The 17,593-nt window shown below is 37.1% G+C and overlaps 1 protein-coding gene across 7 annotated transcripts in view; it reads right to left on the reverse strand.

Moving 5' to 3' along the window:
• Positions 1-997: 997 nt before the first annotated feature.
• The window catches only part of LOC105465816 (potassium voltage-gated channel subfamily H member 8), a 383,293-nt gene continuing 366,697 nt past the window's right edge, over positions 998-17,593 (reverse strand). For 3 of the 7 annotated variants that reach the window (XM_071090847.1, XM_071090848.1, XM_071090846.1), the window contains one exon: positions 998-4,009. In XM_071090847.1, the coding sequence (XP_070946948.1) occupies positions 3,305-4,009 (705 nt within the window). In that variant the 3' untranslated portion in view covers positions 998-3,304. The remainder of the gene's footprint in view (positions 4,010-17,593) is intronic. The other 4 variants (XM_071090844.1, XM_071090845.1, XM_071090843.1 and 1 more) reach the window with 2 other exon arrangements.

The following is a 17,593-nucleotide window of genomic DNA, read 5'->3' on the forward strand; positions in this document are numbered from 1 at the left end:
TCTCTGGTTTTAATTAGAATTGCATAGAAGACATTTATTCTCAACATAATAATAATAAAAAAAACTACCTTGACCAAGAAAGTAACTGCTTTTGTTGCCTCTGGGTTCCTGGGATGTTCCTTCAGCAGAGGGTGAGTAGGTGAAGAAAATGGAGGGGCTCAAAAATGCACCCCTGATAAGAAAACAAGGGCCTTTGCTATTTATGCAGCTACAATGGTTGGACAATGAAACATCTAGGAAAACTTGAAATTCTCACTTTCTAGAATATTATTAGCACATACTTAAACAAAATAGAACTAAACTGTATCATCCTGAGTTGCCCTGGATATGGGAGAGTCCTATTTGTCAGAGTAGATGGGGGAAATTGTCGATAAGGAATAAAATGGGACTGATTTGGATGAGGCAGAGGTCCTCATGGAAGAAATGCATGGGAGCCCTCTCTCCTCCCAGGTGCTTACTCACTTTTGTCCAGCTGCAGCTCCATGCAGGTCAGGGAGCTGGCTCTCATGCCTGCTAAAGTCAGATGTTGAGTAAATACAGAGAAGGTGATTGGATGGAAAATATGGGCTTGTTTCCAGCCAATTCACGGGAACATCCCCAAATCCCAAGAACTTAGCTAATTAATCCTATTTGTTTACTTGCATTGTAAAAATAACTCAAATATTTTATTCACTGATTTTGAAAAAAGTTGTAGTTGACCCTTGAACAACATGGGTTTGAACTGCATGATCCACTCATATGCGGATTTTCTTCAGCTTCTGCCACCCCTGAGACAGCAAGACTCCTCCTCTTCCTCCTTCAGCCTATTCAATGTGAAGACTCTGACAATGAACACCTTTATGATGATCCACTTCCAGTTAATGAAGAGTAAACATATTTGCTCTTCATGATTTTCTTAATACAATTTTCTTTTCTCTAGCTTTTTTATTGTGAGAATATAGTATATAATACATATAATATACAAAATGTATGTAAATCAACTGTTTATGTTATCAGTAAGGCTTCCAGTCAACAATAGGCTATTAAAGTTAAATTTTTGGAGAGTCAAAAGTTATATATGAATTTTTAACTGTGTGTGGGGTCAGCCCCCTTGCCCCTCATTGTAATTATTAGTAAAGTGGTCAATTGTAATTATTAGTAAAGTTTCAAAGATCAACAAGCATGCATGTGAACATGAAGAGAGAGGTACTTAGAGCAGCCATGAGTCTATCAATCATTTAAAATAATGTGACTGGGCAAGTTAAAAAAAAATCTGTGCCTCAATTATTCACTTGTAAAATAGGGATAATAATAACAAATAAGTAACTGTTAGCAGTGTTTGATTAATACACAAGGAAGTATAATGTGTATTAATTCCTAAAAACTGACTGGTACAAAGTCAGTACTCAAGAAACAGAATGCCAGTTATTCTTGTTAGCATTAGTAATAGCAGTGTAGTTTGCCGGAAGGACACCTGTGAGCCAACACCAGTTAACTCTTTTTGAACTGCACTTAAAATGATTACACAGGTCAAGAAGAGCAGAAGGGAGAATGTAAATGAATACATGAAATCTAGAATGCTGCCTTTGTCTCACTTTTCGCCTTAACTTAGAGAAAGACTGAATTTTGGAGAGGAGGAAAGTAGAAGGCATTGAGGCCTGAGTGACCTGCCTTATAAACATGTCCTGTGTTCATTTTTCTTAGAAAAGATATCTTTTCTCTCTGCTGTTCTATCCAGTTTTAAGGTGCAAGATTCACACAACATCAGAAGTCTTGGTGTGTTTAGATACTTTTAATGATACAATTCTCAGATTGTTTATTCTTTGTGGTGGAAAATAGAGAACTCCAGAATGTGAACCCAATATGTCTTCCCAAAATGTCTAAGACAATTAGACCATAACTGTTCTAAAACATAACATAAAACTTAAGTGAAGGTGCTTAAATCATTGCCAATCCCAGCATCTGAATTTGCCTGTTAGTGAGAGATGTAGGGAACATTACGGATTCTAGACTGTGTTAGCATTCCTGACTGTGTAATCTCTGGGGCTTCCCCTGAGATTTATGAAAAATAGGAATGAAAACAACTGCACTGCATAGCGTTGTGGAGCCTTAAAGAAAAAAGGTAAAGTGCTGACCCACTGCAAGCTGGTATTACTCCCACAAGTTACAGCTCAGAAGTCTTGGCTCCATTTGGGGATTTCCACTGGTCTACTACCTCTTGTAAAAGAAAAGCACTGGGAAAGGACACACCCAGGTTTTCTCCCTCACTTTGAGTCCAAAATTGCCCTATGTCCACAGACCCATTTTGAATTCTTGAGCCACAAAATATGATGCCTAGAGGACAGACATTTCTGCTGGCACAACGACCTTGAATCAGGTCATTGACATGAGTCGGCAGAGCCTAGATGGAGCCTGTCTACCCCCATGCCAAAGCTCATGTAGTTGACACTCAGTCCATGTTTTTATTTCATCAACAAAATATGACTTCACTTTTCTTTTATAATCCAGAAGCATGAGAATACATTTGTTGCAAACTACATGCAGAGAAAATGGGGGATTCCTTTGGAAACTACATCCTCTTAGTAATAAATAATTTTTGATCTACTATACACAACAGTAGTGCATTTCTTGTTAAAACAGCAAGCTTTTTTTTTTTTACCAAAATGAAAAGAAAACATTCATTTCTTTATAAATATTTAAATAGTTTAAATACATATTTCATACCAAGGATATAAAAATAGCCTCTGTGTTTTTTTGATAAATAAAGACGTTTTCATTTACATGGCAAATAACGTGCGAATAGCTAACAATTGGCCACCAGTTCTATTTGACTGATTGTCTAGGAGATGACATGCAGTGATAATTGTCCCTTTGCCTTCACAAAAAGAAAAATAGATCAGCAGGAGCTGTACACTCCTGAGGCCAACAGTGCTATGGATATTGTTCAGGAATGACAATCAGGCACTCATGAAAAACCTTTGCCACACTTCACAAAAGCCACCTGGGACAAAAGTCATCCACAAATTCTTTGTCTAGGACTTCTAGCTGCTCAGACCCTCAGGGTCTTTGGATTGTTACCAATGTCTGTCAAACAGACCAGTAGTTTAATACCTGTACAGAAAAATGTTTCTATTATGCTTCTAGCATCTAGAAATTGTTTGCTACAGCATGGAGGTGGTTCTGCCTTTCCCTGACTCCTCACACTCTTTTCTGCAGGATTCCCAGCTTTGCTCAGTCTTCCTACCCACCAGAGGCAAAAAAGGCAAACTAAAACTGTCATGCAGTGGTAGGTTTGAAATTAGCAGCTGCTTCATGGGCACTAATATCATACATTTATGGCTTTGTTATCTTTCACTTCTGCTGTGCTTGTGACAACTTCCAGTGGAAAGTTCTCCAAAGGTTTTGTAGACGCTGATGCCATTCCTTCCTGGTTCCAAGATCCTGGTAAGTTTTCCAGACTGAAGGAACTCACAGTTCCCTGACTGAAGCTGCCCTCCTCTGATCTGCTTGGGAGAACTAGGTGCAAAGATGTCTCCGAAGAGGAGCAGACAGAGGATGAGAGAGTTGCTGAAATGGACTGCAGAGGTGTCAGCGTAGAATCTGAATGTGGAGAGATGCACCTTAAAAATTGCAAATGACCTTCTTGGACAACCTGGTAGTGGGAAGGTGAATAATCAAGGCTTGGAGAATGATAAAGTTCACTGTCTGCAGGATTTTGCTCATGAGCTCCAGTTCGTTGGGGGCTGCTCCCCACAGAGGAGGGATCCACACTCCAAATGTCTGAGGTGATATTACTGCTACAAAGTTGTGCTTGCGTATAGGCAGCCCCGCCTGTTTGCAAGTGTAGGCAAGGCTGGTGCACACTCCAGCTCATTCTGGTCTGTAAGCTCTCCCTGGAGGGACACACAGAGGTGCTGTGCAGAGAGCAAAACCGTGATGGCTGCTGAGGTGACAGAACGTTTTCCAGAAGCTGGATCACATTTCTCATGTCTTTACCCAACTGAGAAACTTCCTGAGTCAATGTTGTTACCTATGTGGATAGAGCAAAGTGAAAGGCAATAGTTAGAGGTGCAAAGTAGTGACCAAATTTCAGAGAAATGAAGCAGGGAAGTGATATTTCTTTTGGTTTTCTTTTATTCCTCCTTATTTATTTTTAAACATTTTAGCATTTGCTTGGTGAAAAAGAAATTTCTTTTTTTTTTTATTTTTCTTTTTTGAGACGGAGTCTCGCACTGTCGCCCAGGCTGGAGTGCAGTGGCGCGATCTCGGCTCACTGCAACCTCTGCCTCCCAGGTTCACGCCATTCCCCTGCCTTGGCCTCCCGAGTAGCTGGGACTATAGGCACCTGCCACAATGCCTGGCTAATTTTTTGTATTTTTAGTAGAGACGGGGTTTCACCATGTTAGCCAGGATGCTCTCAATCTCCTAACCTTGTGATCCACCCACCTCGGACTCCCAAAGTGCTGGGATTACAGGTGTGAGCCATGAAAAAGAAATTTCTTAATAAGAAAGCCTGAAAAGCTGCTCCAACTCCAACCAAGCCCAAGGGGTGACTGAGTAGGTTAGGCATCTGAATGAACATACATCCTGATCTAAAGACGTCCTCATTCTGAAAGATCCTAGAGGGGCATAAGTAGTCTGGGGATCTTAAGTAATGATTTGGGATTCTTAAACAGAATGAGAGATATGGATCCATCATCTCTTAAGTACTGATGATATCTCTGCTCACTCTGGGTGAATGGGATGCACGATAGTGCACAAAAATCATCGGACGCTTCAAAACAATGTGGAGTGGAGAAATTGCATGTAAAGCACTCAGCACACTAAGCACTACTACCTATTTGGAGTAGACACCTGGTGAATGGTAGGTCTCACTCTTGCCATTTCTGGTTGAAGCCTACGCTTATTATAGGCCAGAGACAAAGTGGCCTTCAGTGATGGTGAGGTTGCTACAGAAGAATTCATACCAGATTTGCTACAGAGAAAGTTTGCAGAAAAAGGGAAAGCTATGGAATGAGAGTTGGAAAGAAATAAAAAGACCTGCAATGCGGATAAGTAGAGATAAGCACTGCAGAGTGTCTGAGAGTCCTGGAACCCATCAGTGAACCTGAAACCCCACGGAATTATAGAACAACAAATTGTGTTGTATGTACTTCATTCTGTTTTCTAGGTGAGACATTTAGCTTTCACAGCCCCCAAACACTTAAGAATCGTTGAAGAGTCTTCGTTTTACACTTAAAACGCATAATAAAATTCTTCAGATAATTTATTTTCCTAATGACCACATCAGTATTTGAATCATGGAAGAACACCAGAAAATTGAATTTCACTTAAAGTTGGCTTTTCTAAAAGATATGTATTCTTCAAATTGAGGAAAACATATTTCAGAAAGCAGGACACACACATATATTTTCTAGTCTTTGGTTATATTCATATAACTAACATAATGTAATACTTTGCCTTCATTGCTACAATACTTTGTATTTTATAAAGGACTTTCTATGACTTTATTGTACTGTCATGAACCACAAAACGCTAATAGAAGCAAATGAACCTATGGGCTAAATATAATCAGGAAACAAAAAGAGGTAGTTCAACTTCATTGAACTGAAGATTCATTCAAGACTGCTGTTTTGGGCAGACATTCTTCAACATCTAAGTACATATTCCTAATTCATCCAGCAACTTAATTCAGTCTACTTACTGTGAGTGCATTCTGAAACTAATTCTCCCTGGCAGGTCTATCAGGAGGTAACACTGCTCAAAGTCAGGCATTTTAAAAAAGGCCAGAAGGAGGTTCTTCCATGGTTCGGGCAACCAACTGGTAACACCTGTCTTGAAATTGCCAGGCCAAAACTATTTCTGCCCTTCCGCTGGCCTGAAACTCAAGGGATTCAACTGAATACTTGTCTAGGCTTTTCAGCAAATCTAAAACTTCTGAAGACAACAACATCTCTCAGTCCCACATTTGAGAAGTGAAACAATGAATATGAGAAAAATTCAATATGCTTTGAAATCTTTACTACAGGTTGTCAATTTCATGACCTGCCAAACTTCAATTCTAAAGCACATGAATCACACTTAAATCATTACCCCAGGATCTTTGCACTACCTACATTCACAAGGGTTCCATCTTAAATTGATTAACTCTTATAATTTCAGAAGACAAGGCTGCCACTAAATGAGATGGTTAAAGAGGCACATTAGCCATCCATTCATATAGGCTGTCCAAGCTAAATTCCTGTGTGAAGCTCACCAGGGCTACATTAGTTCACTTCCCAATAAAAATGCTTTGAATTGACCTTCTATTGAGAATTAAATAAAGGCACAGTCTCTGAAGAACAATTTTGAATTTTAGGCACATCAACTTATGTTATTCAACAAATGTTTGTATGTTTGTAAATTTATACAATGTGCTTTCAGGTACATTTTCCCTATTGGATCTACAAACAGTGCTAAGACAGGCAGGGATGTATTATTATTTTTCAACTTGTAAAATGGGAGCAATAAGACTTAGAGGTGAAAGGACATTTTTAAGGTCACTTATTTCATGAATGACAGTCTTCAGTCTAGAATTTAGGACTTCTAAGTTTGGTATTCATTCTGTTATAGAATGTTATCATGTGGAAAAAGAAATATTGCTTAAGAAAGGGTTGAGAGATTTTTCCTAATGTGGTCAGAACATGTAAAGAACACAATGACACAGAAAGGTAGCCTCATGAGTAAAAAGCTGTGTGAAATGTTAATTCAACATTAAGTAAATAGCGTCATCTCTAAAAAAAATAGGATACTGATTAAACACAGTAAAATATCTTCATAGCAAACTATATGAATGCAAAAATAGTTTCCTCAGGGTAAGAACTGGAAACAGATATGTTAATAGACATATTTCTGATGAAATATTTTTCTAGTTTTCAAAATAAACAGATATTTTTCCATGATTGAAATACCTTTGCATAGACACATTCTTTTTTTTTTTTTTACAGATATATAATCATCATATATATTTATAGGATGCATGTGATATTTTATATATGAATACTGTGTGCAATGATCAACTCAGGATAATTAGTATAACCACTATCTCAAACATTTATCATTTATTTGTGTTGGGAATATTTCAAATATTTTCTTCTAGATATTTTGAAATATACAATAAATTATTGTTAATTATAGTCACCCTACTATGCTGTCAAACAATGGCACTTACTCCTTTTATTTAACTGTACTTCTGTGCCCATTAACTAACCTCTCTTCATCCTCACCTCTCCCTTCCCAGCCTCTGGTAATCATCATTCTACTCTCTACCTCTGTGAGATATATTTTTCTAGCTCCCACAAACGAGTGAGGACATGCAGTATTTGTCTTTCTGTGCCTGGCTTACCATGCATTTGCACAACTTTGAGGCCATGAACTTTGAATGGGAATCCAGAGTCTTGACAGGATCCAGGAACATAAACAAGCACTAACATTTTCAGAAAACAAATTACTATCCTAGCTTGAACTAAAAGGAGCAAGGAACTCAAGGAAACAGATTTCTTTAACTCTAGAGGGAAATAATCAATTCATGTTAGGGAAGATTCCTGCCACTGTGTCTCTGGGGATACACCCTTGAACCTTATTAAAGTTGCATGAGGGAATTAATTGTGTTAAGGAAAGGATCTCTCTTTTTACCATGACAAAGCCAGCTGTCACAAGGAGAGATGGCATTTCCTAGAAGTGGAGACTGTGGTGACAGTAAAGGTGACAACATACTGCCACGGAAAATGCCATAAAGTTTTACTGCATTTTTGTTTACTGCTTCCTGCTGTGCTTGCTATCAAAATTTATTCTAAAACAGGAAAGATCTCAGTCTTGATCAAATGTTGAAGGCAAAGAATGCAGTGTTGCTACTATCTGAGGGTGGTGGTGCAAGTGCTTCTCTATAGCATGGTAAGAAGACACTCATTTGCTAAAAAAGGATTGTTGGGGCTACTTTGTGAACAAAACCCTATCCACTTAAGAAGACATGTATACATACGTAACAAACCTGCACGTTGTGCACATGTACCCTAGAACTTAAAGTATAATTAATAAAAAAAGGATATGTCTTCAAAATACAACTTAATTGCAAAGAGATATGTCAATTAAAACAAACAAAATTCTTCTGATCAAATGAGCCTAAGTTTTCCCACTTACCTCAACAGCAGCATAAAATACTTAAATGTTTCTGACGCTCATATTAGAAAATGCAATCTTTCTGAGCAGGTAATACAAAGCCCTTCACAAGCCCCACTTAGTTTTTAATGACTCCATGTCCTGCGTTTTCTCCCTTGCACACCATCAGATACAGTGAGCTTTACCCTTCACTGCCCTGGTGCGTGCTGTTCCTTCTGACTGTGGGCTCTTCTCCTCTGCCCTTCTCTGTCTGGCAAGAAAATCTTCTCCTTCAAACTTCTTTTAATACTTAATTTCCTCAGCAGAGCATTTCCTTGACTTACTGACACTCACATAGCAGTTTTAGCCCTGACCAATTTGCATCACACAAGACTGTACCAACTAGTCTTTGAGTTCCTTGAGGGTAAAACTGTTATCTCAGTATCTCCTGGTCTCAAGGCAATGCCTAGAACACAACATGCACTCAGCAAATCTTGAATGTAAAATAAATACAACACCTCCATTTTGAAGGACTTTTGATTGTCATATTGCCTTTGATTCTGATATTATTTTATCTCATGATTTTACCATAAATATTTTAGGGGAAAGTTGCCTGATACAAAATTGTATTGGAAAAACTGTAACTGGCCATCTTCATTCCAAGTATATATACTAAAAGTGGGTATGACTGTTAGAATTCATATATATAACTTTCCTAAAGCAAAGCCTTGACTATCATTTTAAGTGCAGGTGGTATTTCTACTGTTAAGAATCCCTTTTCCCTTATTGTGTTTCCTTCCTAATTGTAGAAATATGTCTCCATTAGCCAAGGTTTCTGCTGGATTTCACTTGTCTTATTGCTTTGTCATCTGTCCCAGCATAAACTTGATTTCCATGGGTAGTTCTAATTCTCTGGGAAATTTCCCCCAGTGACTGATTCTTAGATCTCATAACTACATTATGAATGCCAAGTGATGAACTCAATTAAGTTATTAAGAGTTGTTTATCAACTGAAATTTGGCAAACATTTTGCATCCCTGATTGCTACTCTGGATGGCTATTGTAGATGTGGCCTTCAGATTCTCTTTATAAAAAGACTGCATAAAGGAAACATAACAATATACATTCTTATTTGTTTATTAATTTACATTTTCTTTATCCATTTTCCCCTCTTCCTCTTTTTTTCTTCTTCCCCCTTCTCCTTCTTATTCTTCCATGGATAAGAATCCATCAGCCTGGAATTTAAAACTGTTGGCCAAACCAGTTTACCATCACCATCTGCATAGCCAATTGTTCACATCCAAGATTCCTCTATCTCTTCCAAAATCCCAACTGTTAAAAAAAAGAAGTGATGAAAACACCATCTGTGCTTCCAAGTGGTACAGTTTTGTATCCAAAACTTTGAAGCACCTAAAGATTCCTCCCTTGTCTATTCTCCCAGCTTCTTGCATTCACCACACAAATCATTAGACGTTTTGCAGGCAATGCATTTGCTCTTGTTAAACAACATCTCCTGTCATGAATAAAAACCTATGTGACAATTGACTTGCCAACGGGCCATGATAATCCACCCACTGATCCTTCCATAACCCTAAGAAGGGAATCACTGACTACCACAGCTTTTCTATTTCTGTTGTATCCAGGTTTCCTCAGAACTTCTGTTGGTTTGGAAATAGTCATTGTTGCCCTACATTTCCAGAGTATCTGGTTTACTCCTCTCATGTTTAATCAGTTTTATTGGTGTAATGTTACTCTGTGTCATAGTTCCATAAGGGCCCTGTTGTGAGGATTAAATAATATAATAGATATAAAACTTTAGTCCCCATATGACTGGTATCATGTCAGAATTCCAGGTGGCTCGATTTGATAGTGGATTTGTGACACAGGCACTAAGCTTGGTAGAGAACTTCTGCAAGGGAGGGAATCCTAATCCAGAAAGTATTTAGCTTAAAGAAAATAGAAACTACAGTTATCTCCATAACTCTTCTTCTGCCTTAGCATGGAGAGATAAGCCATTCCTGGTAACAATTTTACATAATTAATATCAGAAGAAAAAGTCTTGAATTTTTAGTATTGCCTTGCATGGATCTTTGCAGTGGCAAGTAGAAACAGCAATAATTGATGCCATTGGAAAATTTAGATTAAGGTCCTGTATTTCAAGTACAAAGTTTGAGCAACTGCATTCAGATGGATTAAAAATTCTCTATAAAGGATGTAAGGATGTGCAGCCTGGTTTTGATCAGAATTGAATAAGGACCAATGTGGAGCGGGGGGCAGGTAGGGCAGCTACTACATATATTTATTGCTCTTTACAGTAGTTGAGCTCCTGTGAAAATCGTGCCACATAATAGAACTCTACAAATCTTTGTTGATTCATGAATAATTCAATGAATAGTGAATTTCATGGTGAATTTCTTATGACTTTTTGTTATTTTCAATTGAACTTCAGTAACTCACTTTCATCAGTCGCCCTTAAATATCACTGAAAGATAAAGAAGTGTCAGTATACCTCGAGCAGGTAAGAATGTTTCATATAAGATCCATGTCTCATGGAAGTCTCCACCACTTCAAAATGGGAGCTTTCAAAACGTCATGTTATTAAACCGCTTAAATAATCTATCTGCAGTACTGGTGACCTATATGCATTGTCAGTGTCCATAGTTAGATTGTGTGTTTTTTGGTGTAAACACAGATTTACTGTTCTGGTGTGTCATTAGATTGTGCCTTTTGGGAATAAAAGTATGAGTTACTAATGCGGACCAGAGGAAAAGTGTCTTTGACAATACCTTTCATTTCACATAAAATGACATATAAAATCATATAAAAGAGCTTTACTTCATTTTACATATGTTTTATATTTCTCCATCTTGGCTATTGGTGTGACATAATTATTGGGCTTTAAGTATAACTGGAACTTCCGTTGATAGGCAGAGAAAATAATGTGATTTCCATTTTTGTGCATTCAGTGAGCAGATGGGGTATGCATCTGTTGACATAATCTTCTTAGCTTGAAGAATTCTTGACCTGTCACTCAATTTTTGCCAAACATGTACACATTTGCCTGCTATACACAATTCTCCTAAGGGGTACTAATTATACCAGTCATCCCCCGCCCCACTACAAATACATATACATTTTTACAAGCTATGATTAGGGGAAAGCAAATGGTTTTTCATTTAATCCTTTGTTACGTTGCATATTTATCATAGGATTTAGACATGTTCAAACAAACTCCACAAACAGGAAAAACAAAAAAGACGATTGGCATAATTTCATTTTTGTGTCTTTTGCTTTACAAAGCATTCAAAACAAGTGATAGTCTTTTTATCTGTCAGCTAAAATAATAATCACACTCAGCATGTGCATACATTTCATCCAAATGATGACCTCAATCCCATTACTAATAAAAGTTGTAAATCTTTGTCTACATCTGGAGAGACTAGAATGTTGGAAGGTGAAGTGGCTTGTTCTAGGTCACACAGGACTACTAACCAGGGTTTTACTTCTGCAGGTGCAGCCGATGTCTCTTAAATTATAATTAGGGAAGAATTACAAGTCCAACATTACCAATACAAAATGACCAATTATAGTCCTGAAAGTGATTCAATGGCTTCGTTGAGTTTCTGCAAGCTCAGGCCTTTGGACATTACTTCAGCTGTACCATGGTAATCTGTTATTTATCAACCCTTTGACTGCTTTTGTCATCTGTTTTCCTGGTTTCTGTGGCAAAGTTTGATTAGTGTTCAAATTGCTGTCTGGCTAAGGGATCTTTACTGCTATCAGTAAACACCAGATGAAAGTTTGTCTGCTCTCAGAATACTGGTTGTATAGAACAGTGCTTGTCAAACTTTAATGTGTATAGGAATCATCTGGGGATTTAGACAAAGAGTATACTCAGATGCAGGAGGTCTTGGGCAGGGCCTGAGATTCTGCATTTCTTATAAGCTCAAGTTGATGCCAATGCTGCTAGTTCATGCTCTACAGACAGATCCTCAGCCCCAATATATTTAGAAATTTCTTTTTTATTTTGATTTTTTAAATTGACAAAAATCATATATATATATTTATGTCACATAACTTGATGTTTTGATATATGTATACCTTGTGGAATGACTAAGTTAAGTTTATTAGCATATCTATTACCTCACATCCTTACCACTGTTTCTGTGGTGAGAACATTTAAGATCTACTCTTAGCAATTTTCAGATATACAATACATTGTTATTAACTGTAGTCACTATGTCACTACAAAACAAAAGAGCACAGCTTCTGACAACTGACCTTTTCCACCAAGCTTTCTCTGACTCATGATTCTGTAACTGCTCTCTACTCTGGCCCCTTCTGACCTAGGAGTTGTGGTGACCTTCCGTTGTTATTATCAAGAGGGGTGGTTCTACCCCTTGTGGTTTCCCTATACTCTACTAACTTCTTTGTAAATAACCTTTTAATTCAACATTGCTAAAATTGCCCATTTGGAATGTGGCATTGGTTTTTACTTGGGCTCTTACTGATATATCCATCTTCTATTCAAAGATGAGAAGAGTCCTATCTATAAGCAATCACAGGCAAAGAGGAAGAAAACAACCAGTCTCCAAAAGTTACATGCATTTTAAATCCACACCTCACAGGAGAAGTTTTCTGAATGGCGTACATATTTTTTTTTCTTTTGAGAGATCCACATTGTTATTAAAAATTTTTAAAAAGCAGTAAAATTCTCATGAGAGTTACAAATCTGCCTATTTATATAGGCTTGAGAACTAGAAAATAACCAAAAAGAGTTCTACAAAGCATAAATTAGTTGGAAACATTCCAGGTTAAAAACCAATGTCCACAAAACGTAGTATTAACATCAATAACACGTATCTAAAAATTAAAAGAAAAACCGTTGATTTTGCCAGGAGTTAAATGAATTTTGTCATTCTAAGTCAAAAAGTGAATGTACAGTCTTTGTTTATATTTTGCTTTGAAAATTGATGAACAATAACTATATATGATCAGGATGAAGAAGAAAAAAGCCTATATAGACAAATCTTGGAATGACCTGACAATTCTGTCAGTGTGTTTCAGTTGACTCATTTGTCAATGAAAAGATATAATGGCAACAGTAATTCAGAGGACTAAGGAATCAACTTTACTATAATATATTACTCATGTAGGTTCCCTTATGTGAATTATTGGTAATATCCTGTTTTTGTAGGCATTTAGAAAAGTAGTAAAGCAACTTTTAAATAAAAAACAGCCTCTCTTATTATTCCATCTCTTTGACTCAAGGAGATTTCATTAATCTATTAGCTTTGTCAAGTATAACCTAGAAAACAACTGAGATTCTTTGTTTTCCAGTGGAAGGTCTTTCATTGCTGGTATTTTTTTTTTTACTTTGATAATACATAATACTTTTAATTGGGGGATATTTGGAATTGAATTTTGAGCAAAATTAAATGAGGGACAAAATTTTCCTATTAGCTTTTAGGTGCTATGGTAGATACTATGAGGGTTTGCCGGTATCCAGTTTTCTTTTCCTTTTTCTTTTTTTTTTTTTTTTTTTTTTGAGATGGAGTCTCACTCTGTCGCCCAGGCTGGAGTGCAGTGGCTCTATCTCAGCTCACTGCAAGCTCTGCCTCCCGGGTTCACGCCATTCTCCTGCCTCAGCCTCCCAAGTAGCTGGGACTACAGGCGCCCGCCACCACGCCCGGCTAATTTTTTTTGTATTTTTAGTAGAGACGGGATTTCACCATGTTAGCCAGGATGGTCTCAATCGCCTGACCTTGTGATCCGCCCACCTTGGCCTCCCAAAGTGCTGGGATTACAGCCGTAAGCCACTGCACCCTGCCCAGTGTCCAGTTTTCTATTTCTTTTGGGATATACAAAAGCTTACACTGTCTTCTCCCATTGAAATTAACCGTGCCCATGGAATTAGTTCTGGTGAATAAAATACCGGCAGAAATGATGTGTTTATCCTTCAAACCAAACAATTATGCTTCACACTTCAAATGGAAAACAGTAATCAGTGACATTCCAGATGGTGCAGCCACTTCTACTGACCTGTGTTAGGCATTTTGCTTGAACGAGAAATAAATTTTAATCACTTTGGGGTTTGTTACCTCAGTATAATTTATAACAGTGCTTATCTGATAATGGTGGGACTCTTCAAAATGTTAGAAACAGTAACTGGACTTTTCGAGGAGTTGAAAATGAGAAAATAAAGCTAAAAGATCTTGATGTTACAAAATTAAATTTGAAATCTAACTTTTAGGTCATAGTGATGATATAAAATAATTTTCTCTAAAGCCTTAGGACAATAGTGCATAGGGAAGGTAAACACCTTGTTGAAATCATAGAATAGGAATCTAAATATTTGTCTCTTTCCAAAGTGAATTCTCTTTCTTCCATAGTGTGTTTTATGCCTTATGCCTGCTGTGTCAGAGCACACAGTCTCCGTTGGTAAGCTATGGCCTGTATCTTTCTGGGTCAGCCACATTTCAGAAATGAGAATGCACTCTAACCTTCACCTACAAACCTTTTCAGAAGTGGAGCATTTGACTTACACAGCCCAAGGCCCCTATCGTGACATTTTTGTAATTTTCAAAGAGTTTCCTTAGAGTCACACTATTTCATACTATGCTGTAAAGCAATGGCAATGTGGTCAAAGCGTTCTAATATTAGCAACTGCCCCACATCTTTTAAACTCTCCTAACCTGTGAATGTAGGTAATTACCAATATTATTCCTTTTCAGACTTTTGTTCCATATTTAGCTTGCAGATTATGATTATGAAATATACACACTGCTGAACGGTTTCTTTATGTCTTAAATCTTTGAACAAATCTTAGAATAGAGATTCTGCAGTGCTCTGACACCTCACACAGTGCCCCACAGTCTGCCTGGCATGTGTCACACGTATTTTAGGTCGTCCTTTTGGTGGCAGAGTTTTTATCATGCAGTACATCCCACATTTATTATCAATTCTTTTCTTGCTTGCTATTAACCAAATAATAGCAAAAACAAAGAATAAAGCAATCAAGTGATGACACATGTTAGTAATAGAAAATAGGCAAAATGGTAAAATCAGGTTTGGACTTTCAAAAATTTTTTTTTTCTATATAAACTATCATTTTACAGGAAAGATGAGGAAAAGAAAAATAGGTTAGAAAAGGGATAATTTTAAAGTTTGAAGTCCATTTGTATTTTTTATTCTGCCTGTCTTAGTGGGTTTTAATGCACTATCCAAAGGGTCAAAACTGTGTATAAATTAAATTATGTGTGAAGGATAAGATTTTTCTACTTAAGCTTCAACCGTGAATAAATCAGATATTTTCCTTTATGGAAAACCTAATTCTTTGGGAAAGAATAGTTGGACCTTGATATTTTATCTTGCCCTTTTTATTTAAATGTTTGACAAGATAAAAAGATGTATGTCATCTTGGAGGACTAGGGGAGGGATAGCATCAGGATAAATACCTAACGTAGATGACGGGTGGATGGGGGCAGCAAACCACCATGGCACGTGTATACCTATGTAACAAACCTACATGTTATGCACATGTACCACAGAACTTGAAGTATGATTAAAAAAAAAAAAGAAAATAAATCGTGAATACAGGATCATACTGGGAAGATATTTTGTTTTTCAAATGGTAATTTTGTTTTTGTTAATGGATCTACCCCTGATTCACATTGTCAAAGGAAAATAACAAACTGTGTGATTTACAGCCCTAACTTGGAAAAAATATCTACATTCCTAAAGGTGAACATATAGATATTTTTTCTCAGAAGAATCACTAACTCTAATATATGAACTAAGATACAGATCAGTCAGTTCTTAAAATTATTAAATGCTTTTCTCAAATACGAGAGGAAAGAATTCAAATGATATTGATGGGTGGTTTTAGCTAAGAGCGGTATCTGAAGAGAAACTGTTCAATAGAAGGTTAACATCCAGTTCTCCAACAGGGAGTTGCATTCGTTTTGTTTTGGGTTTCAGTGTTTTTTTGGTTTGTTTTTTGCTTTTAACAGGAGGTTATTTGGGTGATCCAGCGCATGGCTGAGTCTTTTGGATTTAAGTATTTTCAAGCCAGTTAGTGGACCATCTAGCTTTCCTTTTCTGCTTTGGTAGTCTGCCCTTTGGCTCTCTTACTTCTTATTAGCAACAATCTCAGCTCCAGAGAGGGCAGGTGCAGAAGGAAGATGGCAGTAAAACATACATCTCCATAAAGCTGAAGAAGCACAGGTTTAAGAGAAACCTGCAGATTTTATGACAAGCTATTCAGTCCACCCTTATTACAGATAACTGGAAGTTGATTATATGAACTTCATTTTTCGTAAATCTCATCAATACCATCACGTGATTACATTTTCCCCAAGGTGTCATCAAATCACCTATTAATGACTTTACTCCTAGAAAAGGATTCTACTGCACTGTCTGTCCCTGCCCACATGCCCTTGCCTGGGTCTACCCTGAAGGTCACCAAAGACAGGCACAGGTTTTGCTGCATAGTCTCGCGTGAGGAATTTTTTTTTCTTCAGGGCTGCCTGAAGAGCCTCAACTCCACTTTTCCTTGCTTCTTGGTTGAATAATTTTGAGTCGTCCTGCATAGTCTCTCAGAGGCCTCCAGTGGGATTGAGCCCCAGTTGTTTACAAGTTTAACTATCTCACTAACACTTCTGTTTTGTTTTCCTTCCTTTTCTGTCTTACTTCTCTATTCTTTAATTATACTTCCTGTATCACCTTCCAAATAAACTATTTGCCCCCATATCATCTCAGAACTTGTTTTACTTTATTTTTTATGAGAGAGACCCCAATTAAGATGGTAATCAAGAAACTATCTTATTTTTATATTTATGTCTATAAAATTGCCAGAAAAGGCAGATTTATAGAAATAGAAAGTAGATAAGTAGTTGCCTAGGGCTGGGACATAAGAATAGAGATTAACTGTAAAATGAGTATGAGAGATCTTATTGTGGGAATAAAATATATCCTAAAACTGATTTATACATGATGGATTCAATAAAGTTACTAAAACTCACTGGATTATTGGTGAAATGGACAAATTTTATGATATATAAATATACCTCAATAAAACTGTTAAAAATGAACAGATAGTAAGATTTAGAGAGGTAAAGTACCCAAGGTGACACAAGCAAATACAAGTCAGAGGAAAGGACAGAGTTCAGGCCATTTGACTACACTGAGAAACAGCATTCTTCTGTGAACTAGTGACCTTGCTTTAACTCATTAAAAATGGAAGGTCACGAAAAAGTTTAAAATGTACCAATTAAACCAAATACGCATATATCTATGATATTAATTATAATAATAATTTATTTACTGCCTACTTTATGCTAAACAACTTACCTAGATCATTTTATTTAATCTCACAAAGGGCCACGAGGCAGGTATTATTCTTCTTCCCTGCTTACACATGGAGTGGTGGAGCTTGAGAGAAGGTACGTGACCTGTCAGAGGTCACACAACTTACATG

Source organism: Macaca nemestrina, chromosome 2, assembly GCF_043159975.1.
Source record: "Macaca nemestrina isolate mMacNem1 chromosome 2, mMacNem.hap1, whole genome shotgun sequence".
NCBI lineage: Eukaryota > Metazoa > Chordata > Mammalia > Primates > Cercopithecidae > Macaca > Macaca nemestrina.